The sequence below is a fragment of the Bubalus bubalis genome, chromosome 3, assembly GCF_019923935.1.
Source record: "Bubalus bubalis isolate 160015118507 breed Murrah chromosome 3, NDDB_SH_1, whole genome shotgun sequence".
Classification (NCBI taxonomy): domain Eukaryota; kingdom Metazoa; phylum Chordata; class Mammalia; order Artiodactyla; family Bovidae; genus Bubalus; species Bubalus bubalis.
Window position 1 is genome coordinate 33,007,967 of NC_059159.1, and position 25,059 is coordinate 33,033,025.

At 47.3% G+C, this 25,059-nt stretch overlaps 1 protein-coding gene across 1 annotated transcript in view; it reads right to left on the minus strand.

The window, feature by feature from the left end:
* The window catches only part of SHISA6 (shisa family member 6), a 260,291-nt gene that overhangs the window by 215,355 nt on the left and 19,877 nt on the right, over positions 1–25,059 (minus strand). Inside the window, exon 2 of the mRNA XM_045164844.1 lies at positions 20,641–20,801. Within this exon, the coding sequence (XP_045020779.1) occupies positions 20,641–20,801 (161 nt within the window). The remainder of the gene's footprint in view (positions 1–20,640; positions 20,802–25,059) is intronic.

A 25,059-nucleotide genomic window follows, 5' to 3' on the forward strand; every position in this document is an offset into this window, starting at 1 on the left:
TCGGCTTGCAGGGTGGGGAGATGCTCAACCATTTCTGGCGCTAGGTCACAATGGAAAACGTGCAGGGTGATGGGACATCAGCAAGACTGCATCTAATCCAAACCATCTGTCCTCTTCCTCTTTCCCCCTTCTACTTTCTACCTCGGTGAATCACTTCTAGAACTCTACTTTGATGTTCAAAGTCTTGGTAAAAGGAGAACAAGAGAATCCAAAGAACACATCAGCGTAAGCTGATTACAGAATCAAGGGGGCAGGGGGAGACCTGCAGAGGCCAGTTGGCTGAATTTGGGGGAGTGTTATGAGAAAGGAGAGTGCTGGGGGAAGCAGCTTCTGACGATACACAAGGAATTAAGAGTAAGAAAGATAAAAGTTTTTAAATTTTTAAATTATCTTAATTTTTACAATTTGTTGTATGCCACAATCGTTTCATAGATCCCTTTTTCTTCCAAAAGACCGATTAAAGATTCTAATTACTTTTTAATTATGTTTAGGTATTTGACTGTGGCCTCTTTGCATGTTAACACCATGTCAAGACAGCTGGCTGGTCACTCTGGCTTTTTATGAATTCTATTTTGAGGATGTTCTGGGATCAGTCACTTGAACCAAGTTTTAAAACATCTTTTAGCCATGCTTGGTTGTTTCAAAAAGAAATAATTATCCTATATCTATTAAAGAAATTGAACTTTTAATTTAAAATCTTCCTATAAAAAGTAAACAAACCCCAGACTCAGATAACCTCATAAGGGGATTTTACAAAAATTTTTCCATAAAATCAAGGAGGGAAAACTTCCCAATACATTCTATGAGATGAGAATTAACACTGGAACCAAACCAAAATGACAAAGAAATAAAACTACAGATCAATATCTTTCATGAGCAATGACACAAAATGTTCTTAATCAAATTTCAGCAAATCAAATTCAATAATATAAAAAAATGATAAGAAATCATGATGATCAAGTAGGATTTATGCCAGGAATGCAAGGTTTTTTGAACATCAAAAAACCAGTCAATGTAATCACCATATTAACAAAGAAAAAAGCCATATATGATCACCTCAACAGATACAGAAAAAGATACAGAAATAAACACAAACCAATATCCATTCCTGATTTAAAAAAAACTCTCCACAACCTAGAAATTATAGGAAATTTTCTCAACTTGATAAAGGGCATCTTTGAAAAATGTAGCACACACATCACCATGTAAAAGGCTGAATTTTTTTCTCCTTAAGATCAAGAACAAAGTTTTACCACTTTCATTCAAAATTGCAAAAGGGGTCCTAGCCAGTGCAATAAGGCAAGAAAAGAAATAAAATGTATCTAATAAAAGAGAAGTAAAACTATATTGTAGATGATATAATTATGTAGCAAATCCTACAGAGTCTATGAAAAAACTAATAAAACTAACAGGGGAATTTGCAAGTTTGCAGGATACAAGAGCATTAGATAAAAGTCGATAGCATTTTTATATAGTAGCCACAAACAATCAAAAATAGAAACAGCCAGCTGTTTTAGAATGTGAGTTTAAATGTGATAGACACCACTATCATTATGGTGTTCCCTTCAGGCATTGCCCTTGGAAAAATACTGGCGTTCAAGGCCTCCACATTCTGTTTCCAACCTTCTTATCTAATCTGCTTTCTTACTATCCATCCCAGTATGAGCATGGCAGGCCTAATCTCTGTCCCACGAAGCCCACTCTTTTCACCCTGATAAGAACCTTTCCTTAATCCACCCCAGGGGATTACCTTGGGCGATCCCTCCCCAGGTTTTAGACCATCCAGGTCTTACCCACCCTTCAAGGACATAGTATCCACCACCTTCACACTGCCTCCTTAGACCATTTCAATCTTTGGCACAGGGCCTGGTATGCAGTAGGCACTCACTAAAGCCTAAGAGTAGCAATGAACTTGCAGCCTGCTCCTTTTTCTATGAATGCCCCTACACGACTTATGCGTACCCCTCAACACAGGCTGGTTTGTATGCTGTATTTCAATCTCTCTCTCCATAGGCCTAAGGGCAGCACCTTATTCCTAAGGATGGCAAGTGAACATTTCTTTAATCATAGTTTTGTGCAGATTTTAAACTCTCATACTGCTATGTAACTCTTCATGGGTACACATCTTATTTACTTAGACTGTACGTTCTCCCTGGGCACAGTACACCATCATTCATTCCACAATGCCTGGAATCAGGTCAGGACTCAATTAATAATAGACGACTAAGTGTGATTAATGAATCTCTCGATATACCTGGAGTGCATTTCAATCATAGCAAGCAATCATACATCCCAGAGCAAGTTTCCCCCCCTAAAAAAACAAAAACCTGCAAGGCGCTTACGCAAATCTTTACACAGCAACAACATAAACAAAATTGTTACCAAGGCTGGCATCTTCAGTGGCTCCTACTTAAGAACATTTACATAGAAGAACATCTCACTCCTTCTTAGAGAACGACGAGGTTTAGCGTGCTCAGCCAGCCCTTCTGACTCATGTGAGCCCACCGGCCTGAGGCTGCTGACCAGCCTCAGGCAAACCTTCACGGCTCTGAAGGTCATCATGAGCTTCCTTCGCAGGGAAATCTAAGGAGCCAGGTGTTTGCCCAACAGCCCTGGGAGCATGATCCTGCTAATGAAAACTGAAAATACAGGTCACTGGCCTGGCCCCGTCTCTCTCTCTGTCCTGTGACGTTCTTGGTCTCTGTGACCTTAGGGCTGTGAATGAAACCTACTAGGAGGGCTGGACACAATGTTCGCCCAGGAGGGTTGGGAGAGCCTGTCTTTACAAGCTCTTGGAACCACTTGGGGTGCTGCACAGCCGCGTCCAAGCTGTGTGATCTTGGGTGAGTTAGTCAGCCTTTCTGAGCTTCATCCCTGTCATCTGCAGGTGACGAGAATCCTATCACTGACTTCCAAGGATTCCTATCATACTGCTGCTTAGGAACGTGGGTTCACATGACCCAAACCACAGAGCTGCCTGCTCTGAAAGTCGTGGAAGGAAAAGTCTAACATTATTATGCGACACTGATCCAAACTCCAACACTGACTTGATGGATGTGAGTCTGAGTGAACTCCGGGAGTTGGTGATGGACAGGGAAGCCTGGCGTGCTGCGATTCATGGGGTCGTGAAGAGTCGGACACGACTGAGCGACTGAACTGAACTGAACTGATCCAAACTCCATACCAATAACGCCAATGCTCTCCCACGATTTCTCACCAACCATCATGCCTGGACTGTGCTAGTGGCCTTATATTCATTGCCTCTTATCTCCACAAGGATCATGTTAGTGGCTTGGTCATGTCCGACTCTGCGACCCCACGGACTGTAGCCCGCCAAGGTCCTCTGTCCATGAAATTCCCCGGCAAGAACACTGGAGTGGGTTGTCATTTCCTCCTCCAGGGATCTTCCCAACCCAGGGATCAAACCTGGGTCTCCTGCATCACAGGTAGATTCTTTACCATGTGAGCCACTAGGGCATGCACACAAAGATCATTCCAGGAGATATTCTCATAGACAGAAAAGCAAACAGAGGTCCAGAGAGGTTAAGCCACATCTCTGCTCAAGGTCACAGAGCTCACCCACACTTCCCACTACAGGTATATGCTTCTCTGGTTGCCCTGGAGCTGAGACCATGACCTGATAGAGCTCTGCTACCCCTGACCTCACACCCACATCCTTTCCAAAGGGTTACAGGAAGTGTCTTTGCAGCAGCACCAGAAGGAGGAGTCAAGCTGGGGACCCAAACTGCTCCCTCTAGGAAGGGCTCCATAGCAAGCCTAAGACTCTGCCGCTTATAGTTTCTTTCCTTGGGACACACAGAACTGTTCCTCTTACCACCTCCCTGTAAAATGACCCCAAACTGTGCCCCAGGTTCCCCATCCCAGAGCCACTTGGACCGCAGTGTCTTCTGTAGCCCTGGCCGTCCACCTCCACCTGCTGCCCCGCCCCACCCTGCCTCCTCCGAGGCCCCACTTCCTTTCATCTAATTCTTATGGGGAAAGAAATGCCACATTTATTAAAGTGAAGGCTTATCTATTTCATCACAGATCTAAGCTGCAGTGATAAATCCCTAAGCTAAGCACACACAAAGGGAAATACAAAGCTTGAATACAGATCAGAATCGAGAAGCCAGGGAGAGGGGGGTAAGGGTGGGCTCGGACCCAGCTGCTGGCTACCTCCCTCTCCCACTCAGGGGTCTCCATCTCGAAGACACTGCTCCTGCCTCATCTCACGGGGAGGTGGCTGGGCCAGAGCAATGGCCACATCAATACACTTTTCTAGATAGTTCTGGCAAAGCCTCCACAAACATTCTGTTTAGGAAGAATCAGCTTTGTTGCATCTGGTAAAACTCCTGAATCATCTAAATTGATTTCTGTCTCTTCATTCAGCAGGCACAGGCTAGGATTCAGGGTGCAGGAGAGCCCAGCGTTCCTGGCGGTGAAAGTGCGGGGGCCCCAAGGTGAACAGGACACTGCCTTGGACCACAAGGAGCTCACACAGCTGGGGACACTCCACAGAGGTTGCCTGGAATGTGTTGGCTTTGCTATCAGGGTAAAGTTCTGGATTCCTAATCAGAGTCCAAGTAAGGAAACGCAACCCCTTCAGAGCTTTGAGACACTTCTACAGGGGTGCCCAGTGGCTTCACTTGCCCTGTGCACTCACAGTCCACTAATTGTTGATACTATGGAAGCAGGAATGGTAGCCACGGTGATTAACTGCCCCTAACAGCTTTTTATACCGATGGTTTGTGGAAGAAAGCATCACACAGCTCCAGGTGCCATCCAAGCCATGCAATGACTCTGATCACTAGTTTTCCCCTCACAAACCATTCTTTAGTAAAAGAATTCCCATATTTTAACTGATCACCTGGCCACCCAAAATAAAGACTACATTGGCTACCGTGATGTAAGTGGGAATGGTATGGCAACTTCAAGCAAGCATCCTCAAAAAAATGCAACATGATCTTCTTGGCCTTTACTTCCTCCTGATGCCTGGAATGCAGGCATGATGATGAGCTGCAGCAGCCATCTTGAGCTATGATGTGGAAGCCACATGCATAGAAAGCCAGAGCAATCAGATGAAAGAAGCTCCCTTATAACATAAAGCCAAATCATAACTGAACTGATTTCTTTTATAGGAGAATATTGCTTTTGTATCAGAACTGTTATTTCAGGTATTCTGCAGGTATACAATCACAATTGCTGCCTCCTGTCTAGTGTATTAAGTAAGAAAATTCATTGTGTCATTTATTCAAGAAATAGCTATTGAATGACTGCTAAGGACCAAGATACGTACACCATGAATACAGTAAGCACAGCAGACATGTCCCTGTCCTAGAGGCACTTAAGGTCAGGGTCATTCCTGATGCTGCTTAGTTACGATGAGATAAAGTGTAAGTCACTCAGTTGTGTCCAACTCTTTGCGACCCCCTGTCAGGCTGCTCTGTCCATGGGATTCTCCAGGCAAGAATACTGAAGTGGGCTGCCATTTTCTTCTCCAGGGGATCTTCCCAACCCAGGGATTTAACCTGGGTCTTTCACATTGCAGGCAGATACTTGACCATCTGAGCCACCAATAATGGTGAGATAAATCTAGGGCTAAGTTCAGGTCTAGATTCCTGGGAGAAGAAAGTGTGTATATGGATGTATATCTATATATACTCTATGGAGTGTGTGAGAGTGTGTGTGTATATGACAGAGAGAAAGAAAGCCAAATTCTCTGACTTCCCTTATAACCGCTGTGGCAACATCCACTGGAGAACCCAGCCAGCTCAGCTCAGCTCATCTGCCAACACTCAGGTCCTTCCTATCTTTCCTTTAGGTAAGAGCTCTCAGCTCTTCATTCCAGGTCCTTGCAGGAAGAAAGCCTGGCTTACTGCAGCTAGCCATTCTCATTTGCTCTGGCCAAAATCTTTGAAGTCATCTACGACTCTTGCCTTCCCCGCCTACCTTCCATACCATCCTTTGGCAATGCTCTCATTTCTACTTTCAAATACATCACACACCCTCCTGGATCCTAGTATCGCAAGGCAGCGGAATTGCATAAATCTAGTAGTTGTTTCATGGCGACACAGGAGAACATCCTTGAATTTAGAAGATCCAGGGATAGAAGCACAGTGGGGAATGAAGAATCATGATATATCTGCAACTTACTCTCACAGGGTTCAGTTCTGAGGCTGCTGCTGCTGACGGTGACGCTGACGGTGATCCTGACAACGGTGGGAATGATGGTGGAGGGTGAGGATGACGGTGATGATGGAGGTGATGATGATGATGGTGATGATGGTGAAGATGAGAAGAGGAGGAGGAGGAAAGACAGAGAGGCAGATGTCAACAACTGGTGAAGAGCATACAGGTGCTCACTGAATCATTCAGTCACCTGAAAATTTTCCACTGGCTTAAAATTATTCAAGATAAGACGTTCATAATAAATTAGCCATGAAGCTGAGTCTTTCAAAGGTCCTCCTCTACCACCATCTTAGTCCAAGTCTCCATCTCTTTCTCATCTCCTCTGACTCCTCCCTCCATCCCTGCCCTTCCAGGGTCTATTCTGAGCAGAGCGATTCTGTAAAACACAAGTCAAATCACATCACTCCTCTGTTGCAATCCCCACGATGGCTCCCATCACACTCAGAATGAAACCCAAGATCCTCCTGTAGCCCACAGGGCCCCACCTCTCTGACTTCATCCACTGCCTCGTCTCTACCCTGGCTCTCTCCACCCCAGTCACTCTGGTCCTTCTGCTCCCCAGACACACCCGGCAGCACTCACTTCCGCCCAGCTCACGGTCGCACGTGGCTTGTCCTCCACCATTCAGGTCTCTGCTTCGGTAATTCAACCAGTAATGAGGTCTCTTCTTCAAATTAGGCTTCTTCCCCCCAACTCCCATCACTCACTACTCCCTTTTCCTGCCCTATTTCTCTCAAAACACTTACCACTGCCATTTATGTTGTGTGTTTATGAGTTTCTTTTCTGTCTCTTCCATCTGAACGTAAGTGCTGTGCGACTTGGGACTTGGCTTTCTGCCCTCCCACATCCCTGGTGACTGGTACCCAGTGAAGGACTAAAGCTGTTTGTGTATGAATGAAAGAACTGGAGCATCTGAGTCCCACCCTGACCTCCCCTTTTCCTTCCTCCCAACGCACTGCCAGGGGCTGTGATCCCCGTGCCTCTGGCTCTGTGAGCCTCTTATCTTAGACCCTCACAAGACCCCTTCCTTGCAGGGTCCAATCCCCTACCCCATCCCCCATCATTAGCCCAGCTGAGCCATATGGCACCTCCCCAGCAGGCACCCCCGCCCCTTCCCACATACCTCCTGCCCTCCAGGAACACAGCCCTTATGTTTAGAGAAGGAAAAAGAAGAGACTCCTGCTCAGAGCCAGCCTGCTCCAACGGGACACAGAGTTCCAGTTCCTTATCACCACTGCCTGCTTACAGAAAAGCCACACCAACTATTCCAAAGGCAGTGATCACCCTTAAGCAGCCCTGCTTGCCAGGCTCTTGCTGCCCCCAGTTCACCGACCAGGAACACTCTCCACCATCCTGTTAATCCCACCATCCTTCAAGGCACTGGCCCTAACCAGGCCCCTCCCTGAGAAGCTTCTGAACACATGGCTGATTCTGATGAGGCATCTGTATGGCTGGTTATCTTTTCACTGTCTAGTCTGGGCTTTCTGCTCCTGGATTTAAGCTCCTGAGGCCGGTCTGTGTCTTATCCATTGCCTGGCTCAGCACATGATGGGTACTTCACATCTAGGGATGGGTGGCTGGATATCATCTCCTCTTCCATCATCATTCTAAATATTCTTTACTGTGTTGAATGGGCTTGGAGCTCCTTGGGGGAAAAGAGCCCTGGCACCGGCCTGGAGAGAGGCTGGGCTCCCCTCACCCCAGGAGCTCTCACCCTTTGTGACCTTAGTGTCTGGCCATGCGCCCCCTCCCTCCAGGCCTGTGGCAGTTTGCCCTGCCCACCTCGCACCTTCTTGCCCGTGTCCTCTCTGCACTGTGCTCCGTCGGTCTTGGGTTTTGCCAACTCACCGCGGTCATTGTGAATTCTAACCCTGTCCGTAGCGCCTTCCCTCTCCCTGCACCTCGCTCTGGTAACAGCCGGAACGTATTTTAAATCCTCCTGCTTTCTGGGCGCAGTGAGTAATTAGAGGCCCAGCTCAGCGGCCCTGCTTGCTCCCTGGCCATATGGTGAGGTCAGGCCTCATCTGCCTCCCACATGGGCTGCCTCCCTGACCAGGCAGCCCAAGCCCGTGCAGTTCCCAGGCAGGAGCAGGACCACACCCTGGGGCTGGAAGGATGCGTCAGGCACAGCTGGCTTGACCAGGGTGAGGGTAGCTCCTTGGGCTTTTGGGGGGGCTCTGCTTCGGAGTACCCCCTCCCTTCTCAAGGCAACCCTGTGCTGGGAAAAGCCATCACCCACACCCCACCCTGGACTGGGACACAGCTCAGGACTCACTTTCTAAATGGCTTTAAATTTTGAAGCAGGGAAGAACTTTTCCGCTCATGACCTGTCCGGCCTTGAGGACAGATGGTGATCTGGCCAAGTCTGGGCTCTGACCCCAGGGTGCGGAGGATGGGGAGGGATCACAGAATCCCAAGAGGAAGATGAGTCGGTATAGCCACTAAGCGGGGCTTCCAAAGTGGCTCAGTGGGTAAAGAATCTGTCTGCAACACGAGACACGGGAGACACGAGTTCGATCCCTGGGTCAGAAAGATCCCTTGGAGGAGGGCATGATAACCCACTCCAGTATTCTTGCCCAGAGAATCCCATCGACAGAGGAACCTGGTGGGCTACAGTCCATAGAGTCCAAAGAGTCAGATACGACTGAAGTGACTGAGCATGCACGTGTGCAGCCACTAAGTGAGTGAGCTTGGAATCAGGCCTCCTGACTCATGTGCCAATGCCAGCCGGGCCCTGAGTACTGGCTGTCCCACTGCCCCCACCACTGCCTGCTGGGGGTGGGAGGACCCGCAAGAGCAGGCTCTGAGCAGGATCAGCCCTCAAATGCCAGCTACACCTCTACGTTCTCAGAAAGGGAGAATCTTAAGAGATTCCAAGGCCAGCACCCACCCCTCACCCCCATTGACTCCATGCTAAAAATGCCCAGTAGCTTCTCTCAGTCCCCTTCCTCAAAGTATCCTGGGGTGAGCGCTCCCTTTGTGGCAGGGAGGTCCGTCCTGGAGCTGAGAGGCTCACGTCTTGAGACCATTAGCCTCCTCTAGGGTCCTCCTTGTAGCCGCAAGTCCATGCACTAGGCAGCCAGGGCCGGACGTGGACCCAGGGGCAGGGACAGGCTCCATGGAGCTGTAGGGGCTCCTGGGGCCCTGTCTGCACCTCCGCTCAGTCTGGCCTCAGGGTGTGGCCTGTGGGGTCAGACTACCCTTCCTTCAGAGCCCAGACCAGTGCCTCCTGGTGGTATGACTCTGGACAGGCTTCTGAAGCCCCTGAGTCTCAGTCTCCCTGTCTACAAAGTGGGCCTGATCACAGGCTGCCTCACTGGGTTTCACAAGATTGAAATAATTTCACAAGATTGAAATAAGTCATCACGTGGAATGATGAAATATTACTCAGCCATCAAAAAGAATGAAGTAATGCCATTTGCAGCAACATGGATGGACCTAGAGACCGTCATATTAAGTGAAGTAAATCAGAAAGAAGAGGAGAAATCTAAAAAGGAATGACACAAATGAACTTACAAGACAGAAAGAGACTCACACTTAGAGAATGAAGTTATGGTTGGTTGTGGGGGTGATAAGGGAAAGAGATAGTTAGGGAACTTGAGATGGGCATGTACACTCTGCTCAACATTATGTGGCAGCCTGGATGGGAGGGGAGCTTGGGGGAGAATGGATACATGTGTATGTATGGCTGAGTCCCTTCGCTGCTCACCTGAAACTATGACAACATTGTTAACTGGCTATACTTCAATACAAAATAAAAAAAATTTTTTTAATTATTTTAAAAGCACCATCCGTTGTAAGTATCCTTTAAAGACCAGGGTGTTCAGGCTTCCTGGCAGCTATGTCCCTCCCTGGGGAGGACAAGCCATGGGTGTCTAAGGGCAGGACACACTAAGAAGACAGGGAAGTCACCTCCCAAGATCCGGACCCAAGGTTCCTTCAATGCAATTGGAAAACTGCTGTTTCCAGGCTACCGACTGATCTGCTCTGTCTGTTCACACCAAACACAGGGTCAGCTACATCCCTGTGACTCTCTTGCATGACTGCTCCCCGCCTCATGGGACACACGGGTTCTGACCCCCAAACACAAGACTGTTAGTGTGCTGTTCACAGCTCTTGTGTACCCGGCCCTGAGCTGGGCTGACAGCGGTCATGTCTTAGGGAGATGTCATAGGACAGAAGTCCAAGCTGGGACTCATTCCCTACACCCACGCCCCCGACTCCGCAGTGCCAAGCGCACTGGGGAGGGGCTGACCCATCCAGGACTCAGGACAGCGAGAGGGGAGCTGAGATTGGGAAGAACAGGGAGGCTGAGAAACAGTGGGTATAAAGAATGTTCCAGAGGGAAGAGCAGAGCATCGTGGGAGCCTGTGAAGCCAGGGAGGACTTGCCGCCCAAAAACCCAGCAGGTCCAGGCGGCCAGAGCCTTGGTTTTGGTGGAAGGAGGGGTGGGAGGCCCATTCCAGCCACAGAGCCCAGCGGAGCCTGCTCCTGGGACCCCCACGGCCACTGAGGCGCAGGGACAAGGACGGAAGTCAGCAAGCCGGGAGCAGAGGCAGCAGGTGTAGACGACTGTTCTGCTTGGCTGTCAAGGAGAGAAGCAGGCAGCCAGGGGGTGGGGAGCGGTGGTGAAATGGAGAAAGGGCTCCCCTCCTGCCTTAAGGTGGGGGAAGCACATTGACACCTAAAGGAACCAAGCTGGGAGAGATCGGGGCGGGGATGTGGATCCCGGGAGCAGGGCATCTGAGGACCAGAAGTAAACGGGATCTGAGACACAATGGAAGGAGGCGCTCCCGGCAGTAGACATAACCTGCGGGTGTCCACACCCACAGAGACATTCGGAACCCTGAGTCTGCCGTCATGGGGGTGCTGGGCACCCTCCTGGTGCTGCATGACTTTAGTCAGCACGCTTTCTACACCATTACCCGGGTGGTGAATATAACCACCAAGAAGGTCAGGCTGGGGACCCTGGTCTCCGCGTCTCCTCCTCCTATGCTCAGACGTCCAGTCGTGTCCGACTCTTGGTGACCCCATGGACTGTAGCTCTCCAGGCTCCTCTATCCATGGGATTTCCCAGGCAAGAGTACTGGAGTCAGTTGCCATTTACTACTTCAGGGCATCTTCCCAACCCAGGAATTGAACCCACCTCTCCTGTGTCTCCTGCATTGGCAGGCGGGTTCTTTAACACTGAACCACCTTGGGGACCCTGGACTCTAGTGGGGCATAGTAATTCCTTAGCTCTCATTAGGTCCCATTCTACCTGCTGTAAAGCCAAGATCCAGCAACACCCTGACCAGAGTTGCAGGAAAGGGAGGCGGGGGAGTGGGGCCTGATGTTTACAGGGCACTCCTGGGCTCACGACTCTGTGCTGGCCTCTGACTTGCTCACAGCATCCTGGTGAGGGATGTGTCCCCCCACTCACATGTCACACGAAAGCAGAGGCTGCCTGGAAGGTGCCTGGGGCTTTCAGAGAGAAATTAAGAACAGGGGTCGACAAACAACAGCCATGGGCCCAGCCATATATTACTGTTATAAATAGCGTTTCATGGGAACACAGCAGTGCTCACTCTTATGTATCTCTGTGGTCCAGCTGAGTAGCTACGACGGAGACCTTACGGCCATAGAGTCTGAAACATTTACAACCTGGACCTTTTCAGAAAAAGTCTGCCAAGCCCTGCTGAACAGCCCTGGACTAAGGTCTATCAGCTGGTCCAAGTTCAGGCAGGATCTGGGTCTTGGCTTGTCCAGTTCTGTCAATGTATGATCCTGCCTTCTTTACAGGTATGGCGTCTTCATGCAGGAGAAGTAGCCAGAGAAAGCTCTCCCATTAGCCCATCTTTCTATTAGAAATGCTAACTGGTTATCCTATGTCAGGATGACTGAGCTGTCTAAGGCACTATGTCCATGGGGTTGCAAAGAGTCAAACACGACTTAGCTGCTGCTGCTGCTGCTGCTGCTGCTGCTAAGTCGCTTCTGTCGTGTCCGACTCTGTGCGACCCCACAGATGGCAGCCCATCAGGCTCCCCCGTCCCTGGGATTCTCCAGGCAAGAACACTGGACTGGGTTGTCATTTCCTTCTCCAGTGCATGAAAGTGAAAAGTGAAAGTGAAGTCACTCAGTAGTGTCCGACTCTTAGCAACCCCATGGACTGCAGCCTACCAGGCTCCTCCGTCCATGGGATTTTCCAGGCAAGAGTACTGGAGTGGGGTGCCATTGCCTTCTCCAACTTAACTAGTAAACTACAACAAAAACAGGTTATCCTGGTTTTCAACAGAGTCCACGTCCACTATTTGGCAACCAAGGCTATCTTACCAGACATCAGATCAGCATAGTTAAATCGCATCCACACTCCCTACCATGGTCTCCAAGACCAAGCGAGACTGGCCCACGTCTACCCCTCCATTCTCATCATGCACCTGCCACTCCATCACTGACCACACTCAACACCTGTGCCTGCCTTCTGTTCCGTGAACAGCCAGGCGTGCTCCAGCCTCAAGGCCTTTGGACTTGCTGGTCCATCTGCCTAGAATGTTCTTCCTCTGGATATCCCCATAGCTGGCTCCTCCCTGTCAGTCAGGTGCCAGCTCAAATGCCACCTCCTAGGACCACACGATCACAAGTGCCAAGGGGAAGGGGGTGGGGAGGGATGGACTGGGAGTTTGGGATGAGCAGATACAAACTATTATATGTAGGATGGATAAACAACAAGGTCCTACCGTATAGCACAGGGGACTCTATTCAATATTCTGTGATAAACCATAATGTAAAAGAATATGGAAAAGAATGTACACACAGATATAACTGAGTCACTTTGCTATACCGCAGAAATTAACACAACATTGTAAATCAAGTATATTTCAAGAAAAATAAATTTTTTAGAAACAGGCCTCCCTTTCCCCAGCCTTCCTCTAACACATCACCTGCCTGCCTATGCCTGGAGCATTTAGCATTCGTTGAAATTATTTACCTGTTTATGTCTCCTCCATTACAGTGTAAGCTCCCCAAATGGAGAGGATTTTTTGTTCAAGACCGAAACTTGAACTCAAGGAGATGCTCCACACCACTAACATTTGTAAAACTTTATTTATTTGATCTTTGGCCATGCGGCATGCAGGATCTTATTTCCCTGACCAGGGATCCAACCCATGCCCCCTGCATTGGAAGCACAGAGTCTTAACCACCGGACCATCGGGGATGGCCCCCACACCACTAATGTTTAAAGCAGCCTTGTCCAGTGTCAATGAGATGCAAATCATAGATATGACCCACATAGGTAAGTCCACATTTCTTAGTCATCATGTTAAAAAATGAAAAGAAATAGATGAAATTAATTTTAATAATAGATTCTATTTAACCTGATATATCCAAAATATTATCATTTCAAATGTAATCAATATAAAAAATTATGGAGCTATTTTAACATTCTTTCTTTTTTCAGACCTACTCTTGGAAATCTTGTCAGGCTCTGAAACATATTTCAAGGGCTCCACAAACAGCCACGCGTGGCCTGGTGACCACCAGAGGAAGAGGTGCAGGCCTGAAACAGTGTTTCTCTCTGTCAGATGCTGCTCTGATTGTATCAACACTCCTTTATTCCCCACAGCAGCCCTAGGAGGGAAGCACTACTATTAACCCATTCTACAGAGGGAAGCAAGCAAAGCTCCTACCCTCTGGCCACACTGAACCTGGAGTCCTGGGTCAGCCCCAGGACGGGAGGAGAAAGGCTGTGGGGTGAAGCCTGGGCACTGGAAACTGGCACCTCCCAGCTCAGCTCCACACCATATAACCAGCCCACTGGGCTGTCAGTGTGGCCAACTCTATGCTAATTGTGCAGACAGGGCAGCAGAAGGTCACGCAACCTTGATGAAAGCTCTGCAGCATTCAGGCAGGTCACTAACGCCTGCGGTCTGGCTCCTCCATCTTTCCAAGTGAAGGACCATCTTGAGACTCCCTGCAAATACTCACTGAGCTGTTACAATGAGCTGCCAGGGAATGCTCTTGGATCTAAGACACCACAGAGAATAAGCCAAAGCCTTGCCTACATGGAGCTTACATTCTGATAGGGACAGAGACAATAGACTAGTGATCTTCTCAATCTATGGCGTTAGATGGTGTAGGTGCCCAGAAGAAAATGAAGCAGGGGACAGGTGCAGATGAGGAGATTAGGAAAGGTCGTCAGCCTTTTGTGAGCATGAACTTTCACAGCACAAATATCTGATGCTGGACAGTTTCCTGCCACCAAAGAGAAGGGGAAATACCTCAAGGCAAGAACACGCTGACTTGAGGAGGGTCAGGTGTCTGGATCCCAGAGAGAAAGGCAGAAGGTAATAGAGTCTGAGCTCAAGGAAGCACTGAGGGGCCGGGTCACACAGCGCTGTAACTAAGAGCCCCTCTGTCAACTGTCCAGCCCCATTCTTGGTCTCCATGAAGCTTGGAGGCATGCCCTTTGACTCCCCTGGTCTGCCATTAATGCAGGCGGCTGTGACAGGAGGCAGAGGACTGATAACTCATGTACACAACTCTCAGTGGTGTGGAGCTGGATTCCCTCCAGCAGACGCCACTATTGATGATGGTAAGTTGGTTATCAAGATTTTGGAACCCCAACACATGATATCCAAGGGATGGGTACCCCTCCTCTCCCCATGTTGTCCCAAGACAGGTTCTTTAGGAGTGAATCACACCAGGTGAACACGCAAGGTCCCCACTCCTCCCCATTCCTGAAGGTCACGAAAGCCCACTGCAAGCCTCTGAGATCCTGGGCTCAGGGACCTGCAATTCCAGACACAGTACATATCATGATGCCCAGCTCTTATTAGTGTGCCAATCAGCTCTGATGCAGTCAGCCCCTGGTATCCAAGGGATGGTTCCAGGAACTGCAAGGGAAGCCAAATTCCATGGATACTTGAGTCCCAAAGTCAACCCTCTGCACCTGCAGCTTCCACATCCAAGGATTCAGCCAACCTTGGATGTTAAACACAGAACAGGATCTGAGCTTGGCTGAATCTGTGGATGGGGAGCCTGCTGTATTTTCACTCACATCTACTTCTGCCCAAGGGACTCCACTCATAGCTATAGACTGACCTCTCCCTCTCTCAGATGAGCCCAAATCCCCTGCTCCTTCAGCTCACCTGCCATGGAGAAGACTTACCCCTGCAGCTCACTAGGAAGGACCAGCCAAGCTCCATCTTTGTGAGTCTTGATGTGAATTCAGACTCTGCAGTCCTTGAGGACATTTTTCTTGTTTGACAATCTTCCTTTAGCTCTGGTTCTTGGTTTGTTAAACAATGGAATTGTGTGGGAAGTTTTTGAAAAATACTAACATCCGGGTTCTACCCCAGACCAATTCAATCAGAATCCTGGGAGGTAAGGGCCAGGCATTAGTGTTATCAGAACTGCTTCATCATTCCAGTGTGTCATCAGGGCTGAGGCTTGCGGTGCTAATGGGATCTTCTCCAACTTTAATATGTGCACAAATCGCCTAAAGATCTTGTTAAAATGCAGATTCTGAATCACTAGGTCAGGGTTAGTTGAGAGTCCCTTGGACTGCAAGGAGATCCAACCAGTCCATTCTGAAGGAGATCAGTCCTGGGTGTTCTTTGGAAGGACTGATGCTAAAGCTGAAACTCCAATACTTTGGCCACCTCATGCAAAGAGTTGACTCATTGGAAAAGACTCTGATGCTAGGAGGGATTGGGGGCAGGAGGAGAAGGGGACTGACAGAGGATGAGATGGCTGGATGGTATCACCGACTCGATGGACATAAGTTTGAGGGAACTCCGGGAGCTGGTGATAGACAAGGAGGCCTGGCGTGCTGCAGTTCATGGGGTCACAAAGACTTGGACACGACTGAGCGACTGAACTGAACTGACTGAGGTCAGCGGAAGGGCCCAAGAGTCTGCACTTCTAACAAGCTCTCATGGGATGCAGTCGCTACTGGTCCATAGACCACACTTGGAGTAGTGAGAGTCTAGAGGCAGCCAGACTTGAGAAGTGGGAGATGGAAATGGGCTTCACTGATTTTCCGTGTCCAAAGTAACTGTCCAATATTAAAGCTCCCTTTAAAACTGGACAGGGATTTCTAGAAGAGTTAGGATAAAGAGCTCTTATGGAAGGAAAGAGGAATTTTCTGCCAATGTGGAAATAAGAGATGTTATAGCTATGAAATTGTTGCAGGATCCCCTTTGCATTGTAAATAAAGTAACTAACAGACTAGCCAGAAAGAGTGGGTACTCCATATTCGTGGTATCATTGCTTTTACTATTATTAAGGCAGGACCCTCATTCCACTCCCTAAACCAAACAAGCCTGTGCTTTCAACATGCAAGAGCCCTCCAAAGCCCCTTCATCCTCAGAGGATGTGCTACAGGCAGGGGCAAGCACAGAAGGCTTAGGGCCAGGGGCTTTCATCCTGGATAAAACCCCATGGATCCTTCCTGGTCTAAAGACACCAATGCCTATATTTCTCTCATTAATTTGATTTATTTGCCTTGAGTTGTGAATATACTTCCATAGCCCCATTATGGCTGATATAGAGGTTTGCGATGTTCAGGATCTATTTTAAGTGATCTCTTGAGTTTAACTCATTGAACAACTCTACACATTCAGAAAACTAAGATCATGGCATCTGGTCCCATCACTTCATGGCAAATAGATGGGGAAACAGTGGAAACAGTGACAGACTTTATTTTGGGGGGCTCCAAAATCACTGGAGATGGCGACTGCAGCCATGAAATTAAAAGATGCTTACTCCTTGGAAGAAAAGTTATGACCAACCTAGACAGCATATTAAAAAGCAGAGACATTACTTTGCCAACAAAGGTCCGTCTAGTCAAGGCTATGGTTTTTCCAGTGGTCATGTACAGATGTGAGAGTTGGACTATAAAGAAAGCCGAGCGCAGAAGAATTGATGCTTTTGAACTGTGGTGTTGGAGAAGACTCTTGAGAGTCCCTTGGACTGCAAGGAGATCCAACCAGTCCATCCTAAAGGAAATCAGTCCTGAATGTTTATTGGCAGGACTGATGTTGAAGCTGAAACTCCAACACTTTGGCCACCTGATGCGAAGACCTGACTCTTTTGAAAAGACCCTGATTCTGGGAAAGATTGAAGGTGGGAGAAGAAGGGGATGACAGAAGATGAGATGGTTGGGTGGCATCACCAACTCAATGGACATGAGTTTGAGTCAACTCCAGGAGTTGGTGATGGACAGAGAATCCTGGCATGCTGCAGTCCATGGGGTCGCAAAGAGTCAAACACGACTGAGCTGACACAGCTGTACTTGAGGCTAACAGAGCCTCAAGGCAGATGAAGAAACTTAGAAAGGCAAAGAAACTTGCGAAAGTCACATACGCAGCATGTGAAAGGGGAAGAAAAGGAAAAAATACTGAGAGGCATTTATGTCACAGCCCATGTTATATCAGGGCTTTTTAAATGTTACTTGCTATGTGAGCTCATGAAAATGCAAATTCTCCTCAAGCAGGTGATATGGGAGCCTAAGATTCTGCATTTCTCAAAAACTCTCAAGTGATGCTGATGAGGCTGATCCAGACTCATAGGCTATGCTGCCTCCTGAGATTTCTGGATGTCTTTCTCAAGATCCCCCAACAAGACTCTTGCCACAATACTCCTCTGATCAGTAATCTGTTGATTTGACCAGTGGTGAAATCACAACCAACAAGTCTCCACTTTGAACACGTACACAAAGTTCTATTTAAACTTCTGCTCAAAACGCAGTCTTCTGTGGCAAAGGATCAGCTATTCGGAAAAGCAGTTGCATCCATTAGAAGTTGTAGACATTGCAGATGGTTATGAAATTGCTTTTAAATCTAAGTATCACCATTGAGAATGCATTCTGGGCCAGGGAACAATTCCCATCTCTAAAAGCCAAGTGAAGAGTTCCAAACTGAGAAATACAGGGAGGGATTTCTCAAAACAAAGAAGTGAATCATTTGACTATAAGCTTCTCTTCTCAGATCAACAGAGGAAAGGATATGTACAGAAACCAGAAGAAATAACAGATCTTCACGACCAGTGAAAGGCATTTAAGGGCAAATCAAGACTGTCCATTTAGTCTAGACTCAGTGACTGGGAACTATCTGGTTTGTGAATGAGACAGAGAAAAGCAGAACAGAGAGGGATGAAGATAAACTTCCAGGAATGCTTTGGGTACCAGAGTGACATGAAGTTCCAAAATCATAGACAAGATTCTGGAAGAGCCTGACTTCAAACCATGAGTCTTTGGAGAAACAGAAAGGCCCCCTTGTAGATGGTCACAGTACCAAGCTTAAATTAGACAATCAACAGTAAGTTAGAATGGCACCTTTCTGCAATTTCCACAGCTCAGTGATTCCCCAAACTTTGCTCCATATTAAAATCACCTGTGGTGCTGGAGAAGCCTCTTGAGAGTCCCTTGGACCGCAAAGAGACCAAACCAGTCAATCCTAAAGGAAATCAACCCTGAATATTCATTGGAAGGACTGATGCTGAAGGTCAAGCTCCAATACTTTAGCCAGCTGAGCCAACTCACTGGAAAAGACCCTGATGCTGGGAAAGACTGAAGGTAGGAGGAGAAGTGCAGGGACAGAGAAGAGATGGTTGGATGGCATCACTGACTCAAAAGACATGAATTTGAGCAAACTCCGGGACATAGTAAAGGACAGCGAAGCCTGGGGTGATGCAGTCCACGGGGTCGCAAAGAGTTGGATACGACTGAACAACGACAACCTATTAGAAAGAAACAAGCCCCCACCTCCTGCTCAGGCCACACCCCCACATGCATTAAATTATAATCTCTGGGGGTGAGGCCCAGGTACTCTTAATTTTTAAAGCTCCCAAGGTGATTCCAACGTGCAGCCAAATTTGAGAACGACTGGCACAGCCTTTCAGTGTCTTCATTCATAAAATAAAGGAATCCATCTGGACAAGTTGTTCTTTATTCTGTCTGTGTGTTAGAATCACTTTCGAGTGATTTTTTAAAATACTGCTGCCAGCAGCATCCCCAGAAACTCTGGTTAATTGGTGGGACCCAGACACGAGCATCATCAGCATTTTTAAGAGCTTCCCCAGGTGATTCTAATATGCAGCAAGGGAGATAATCACTGGTCTCGAGGTTTTTGCCAGTTCCTTCTATTACTTACATTTTAAACATTTATGATATTCAGGCTAAAAATGCATCTTAGAATTTTTGCAAGGCTGGATTTCTCATCTTTAATTTTAAATCAGAGACTTTTAACTTTGGAAGAACCTTGTAAACCCTACACAACATGTTGGATCAAATAGATATTCATATGTGTACCTTGGGGGAGGTGAATGTCCTTGATTTTTAGCAGAGTCTCAAAAGACCTAACTCTGTTACCTCAAAGGCAAGTATGTGATTTCTGATTTAATAAATTTGGTCTCGATAGCATGTCTGCTACAGTTTGAATTCACAGCAGACCTACTGACCCCTAGTGACTGCATATCTTTATTGCAGGTTTAGTTCAGACCCTACAGCCTCTGAGGAGCTATAGGGTGACGATTTCAGATCCAAGTATCAACACAGAAGTCATGTCTGAGGCTGGGGCCAGTATAGGCTGTCTGGTAAAGCTCAGAATGAGAGATGACCTTCCCAGCTGTTCTCATAAGGGGACAGTCCTCTCAGAAACTCGGAGAAAGTAATGTCCCAACCTGGATTAGGATACTAGGGTTTTCTAGACCTGACTGTTGTTACCTACATGCCTCAGTTTGAATCCAGGCTTGCTTTCATACTGACCATATGTCCTTGGAAAAATTATTGAGCCTTTCTGTTCCATATATAAAAAAGGGATAATACAAGCACTTCAAAGGCTGCTGTGAAAAATAAGCAAGACAATACATGTAAAATGATCAGCATAACACTTGGCACACAGCAAGATCCCCATACATGTGAGGTTATATTATTCATTGTTATTCCCTTGTTTTGTTTATTGTTCCATACGGGTTACAGTGATGACCAAGTAGAAGAACCCAGCATATTGCTATTACACAGCAACTCATATATCCAGAGTCCACAGAGCACAGGAAAGGGTTATCCTACAACACAGACGTAATCCCTACCCACAGGAAATGCTTTTTGAGATTCCAACGGTTGAGCAGTCTCTGATTGCAGCCACTTCTTGTCAAATATCTGCCTTCCCACCACGTGGGCAAGACAGCGACTATACCTCACCCCCAAGGCTGCCGCAAGTTCCTTTCAGGGAAGAGAATTACGCAGACACTCACAAGATCCCAGAGGCCCTAAACAATCAGCTCTCCTCCAGCCCAGACACTCACTGGCGGCGGTCTCCCACACCACTCATTCCCCAGGGGGAACAGTCCCCAGACTCTTCCACAAGCCTATCACGTCAGGGCTCCACGACCTGCCTGGCTGAAGCAGAAACACCACAGAACCCTCTCACCAGCCTCAGCAGAGACGCAAAGTGATCAGCGCTCACTTACCTGGAGTCTGCTTGGCTGTGCGCACGGGGGTGTAGTGGTTTTTGGAGGACGATCGGACCGGCGTGTTCTCTTTGGGAGAGCTATCGATGGCCGAGATAGTTTCTCTTTCACAGTGTGCTATGGGGATTGGTCCCTGTTGTCTTAGGATGTCAGCCAGAGCCCTGAAAGAGAGAGATCACACAGTGAGATTCACCAAACGGGTGAGCAAGCTGGCTGGGTGACTTTCACTGGCCCTTTGATGGATGGAGACCCAGTATTCAGTTACAGCCACAGCATCATCTGGTGTTGGGCTCAGTGCGGATATAGAGGAGAGGCTGCCATGCCTGGCGGGACAGGTATTAAAAGATTGTGGTGTGGTTTCTTTCTGCGATTCATTTCATACCAATGAACTCTGAGCCCTTTCAAAATGCAGGCTCCCCAAGTAAGCCCCTATGCCAGGCAGATACTACAGGAGGTGCCGTGAGGAATGCCACTGCAGTGAAAGGTGGTCACTGTTGGCCCTCAGTTCAGTGGCAAGTAATTAATATCAGGGGGATCAACCTCCCCATCGAAAAACACACACCGAGGAGAGTGTATCTATACAGGTGGCCCAAATAAGTACAAAACACAGCTCCCATGGTCAAATAAAGGGGTGCTTTAGCTGCAAAGGCAGGATGTACAGACAAAATGATAAATACCAGAATACAAGGACGGTGCAGGCAGTGAATGCAGCTGGAGTTTAGAGGATGGAGCAATCATAAACATAGAGAGAGAAAAATACAGGAGAGGAAAGAGACATGTGCAGAGATGCTGCTGTAGCTGGAGAGGCCCACACTCTCTGCAAGGGCCCCACTACCACAAGAGCAGGTTTCATTCACTCAACACCAAATGTGCATTAATTAAGGACTCAGCATGCCTCAGTCACGGCAGAGACCGGGGTAAAGAGAACACAGTTCCTACCATGTAGGGGCTCAGCATTTAGGGGAAATCTCTCCCACACCTGGTTTGGAACAAGACTCCCTCTGCAGGTTAATATCACAGGTGATGCTACTGTTGGTAGAAAACAGGGACACACAGGATGTTCTGAGACCCAAGGGACCACCATCGGACATGGTCATTTCAGGGTCAGGTGCCCAGTTCTTTGCATGAGCGAGGCAAGGACTCTTCCGTGTACCTGGGCTGTCCCTCAGGCATGGGTGAGGCGGTGTGCTTCCAGTTCTCTCCCGGCCAGTGCAGCCCACCTGAGATCTGGCCACACCCAGCCCACCCCGAGGCTTCCTTCTAGCTCCCCGCACTCTGCCCCCTTCCTTGAAAAGTGACAACCACAGCAGTTTAAAAAGGAGTCTGAGAGTGCATTGTTCCCTTTCATTATTCTGCCTCTGACATGCTGAACCTTCCTAGGAGAGGAGCAGCAAGCTGGCAATCTTATCATTTAGTGGCATTTATACAGCAATTTCAGATTTTCCAAATGCTTTCCCCATGCTGGCTTGCTTTTTTTTTTTCTCAGGCTCTAGGAGGAAAAGCACACACACGTCACCACCTCATTCACTTCTGTGGACCAAGAAGTGAGGGAGGCGAAGACAGAACCTCACTAGTCTGGTAAAAGAACTTTGGGCAGACCTGGGGCCTAGGAATAAGAAAAAAACACTGCCCTACAAAATCGAGAGATTTGGGTTCTAGTACCAGCTCTGCCGCTGATGAGCTGTGAATCTTCAGACAGATTTGTTAGCCTCTGAAATTGAAATTTAACCTTTTTATTCCCCAGCAGGAAAACAAATGGTTTAAACTAACATGACCTCAAAGATCCCTTTTAATTCCAAAATGTGATCAATATTTTATATATATATATTTTTAATCACATATCCACACAAATTACCTAGACTCCTTTACCCTATTTATGAAAGACACTTTCCTACCATTTTTCCATGGTAAGGAAGTAGCGAGTTAACAGTTAAACAACAGAAGTACAGACCAATGGAATCAAATTGAAGAGTCCAGAAATAAACCTATACATCTATGTTCAACTGATTTTCGACAAGGACGCCATGATCACTGGAAAAGAAGTTTCTTCAACAAATGGACATCCACACGCAGAGAATAAAACTGCACCCTCACCTCATACCATATGTAGCAATTAATTAAAAATGGATCATAAACCTAAATATTAGAGCTAAAACTATATTCTCTCAGAAGAAAATTGAGAAGTCAGTCTCTGTAACCTTGGATTTGGCAAAGGTTTCTTAGATATGACACCCAAGCAGGAGGAACAAAAGAAAAAATTTGCAGACTCAACTTCATCAAAACTAAAAACATTTCTACATCAGAAAACAGCACCAAGAAAATGAAAGCCAACCCAGAGAATGGGAGAAAATACTTGCAAATCATGTTTCGGCTAAGAGACTTGCATTCAGAACATTTAAAGAACTCTTATAATTCAGCAATAAAAACCATACACCACAATTTAAAAATGGACGAGATAGAATTAGACATTGCTCCAAAGAAGGTACACATGAAAAGTAGCTCAACATCACTAGTCAACAGGAAAGCACAAATCAAAAACACAGTGTGATACATGTTCACACCCACCAGGATAGCTATGACCAAAAGACAATTCCAAATGTTGGCACGGAGGTGGAGAAGTTGGAGCTTTCATTCACTACCTGTGCAAATGCAAAACAGTGCAGGCCCTTTGGTAAACAGTCTGGCAGCTCCTCCAAATATTAAACATAGAGTTGCCATATGGCCCAGCAATTAGAATACTCCTAGGTATGTGCCCAACAGAAATGAAAACATATGCCTACACAAACTTTGTATATGAAAGTTCATAGCAGCAACATTAACAATAGCCGAAAGGTGGAAATAACCGAAATGCCCATCAACTGATGAATGGATTAATAAAATATTGTGTAGTCACTCAAAGTATTATTATTCAGCCTTAAAAAAGCAAGATGCTTTGATATATGCTACAACATGAATGACCTTGAAAACAACATGCTACCTGAAAGAAGCCAGTCACAAAAGACCACAGGTTATGATTCTACACATATAAAATACCCAGATTCGACAGATCAATAGAGGTAGAAAATAGACTGGTGGTTACCATGGCCTGTTATTGCTGTTTAGCTGCTCACTTGTGTCCAACTCTTTGTGACCCCATGGACTGTAGCCCGCCAGGCTCCTCTGTCCACGTGACTTCCCAGGCAAGAATACTGGAGTGGGTTGCCATTTCCTTCTCCAAGGGATCTTCTTGACCAGGGATCAAACCGGCGTCTCCTGCACTGGCAGGTGGATTCATTACCTCTTGGCCACCAGGGAAGCCCTGCTGCTGCTGCTGCTGCTCAGCTGCTTCAATCGTGTCCGACTCTGTGCCGACTCATAGACGGCAGCCCACCAGGCTCCCCCATCCCTGGGATTCTCCAGGCAAGAACACTGGAGTGGGTTGCCATTTCCTTCTCCAATGCATGAAAGTGAAAAGTGAAAGTGACGTCGCTCAGTCGTGTCTGACTCTTAGTGACCCCATGGACTGCAGCCCACCAGGCTTCTCCGTCCATGGGATTCTCCAGGCAAGAGTACTGGAGTGGGGTGCCATTGCCTTCTCCAAGGGAAGCCCTACTAGGGGCTAATGGAGGGGTTAATGGAGAATGACTATCAATAGGTACAGGTTTTCTTTGGGGGATGATGAAAATATTCTAAAACCAGACAGTGGTGATAGCTGGAGAACTCTGAAAATGTACAAAAATCACTAAACTGGACACTTCTAAATTTAAGGATGAATTTTATAGTAGGTGAATTACATCTCAATAAGCGACTATTACCAAAAAAAAAAAAGTTTATATTCTTTTTCTGTGTTTATCTTGCCTCTCAAGTTCTTATCTATGAAGGAAATCTATGAAGAAAAAACAGAGTCAAGTGGTTAAGTCTATGTTTTCGGAAAGTCAAGACTAAATCTATGTGAATGACAGTGATTTTGCCCCTTAGGGGACATTTGGCAATGTCTGGTGACATTTTTTGGTTGTCACAAAACTGGGGAGGGAAGTCGATTGGCAACTGGTGGGCGGAAGCCAAGGATGTTGCTAAACATCCCACACTGCATAGGACAGCCTCCCCCACCCCAACCCCCACAAAGAATTATCCCACCCAAAGTGCTGGCGAGGTTGAGAAACTCTGAGCCACATGTACATAGCACTATGTGAAGTAGGTCTTTGATTAATGCTCAATGCAATCTAGTTCCTGCAATATCTACCAAGATGGGACACTGGACTGGGCTCTGGGACAAGTAGGGCTGGCAACACTGAGACGAACATCTTGAAATTTAGGGATCTTGTGTGTCTGACCCATTCAGTGTATCTCTGGGTCTTGGCACATTGCTCGGCCATTACTCAAAGAGAGAAAGGGGCGAAGAGTATCTCCGTCCCAGCCTTTGTAGGGCTTTCAACCCAG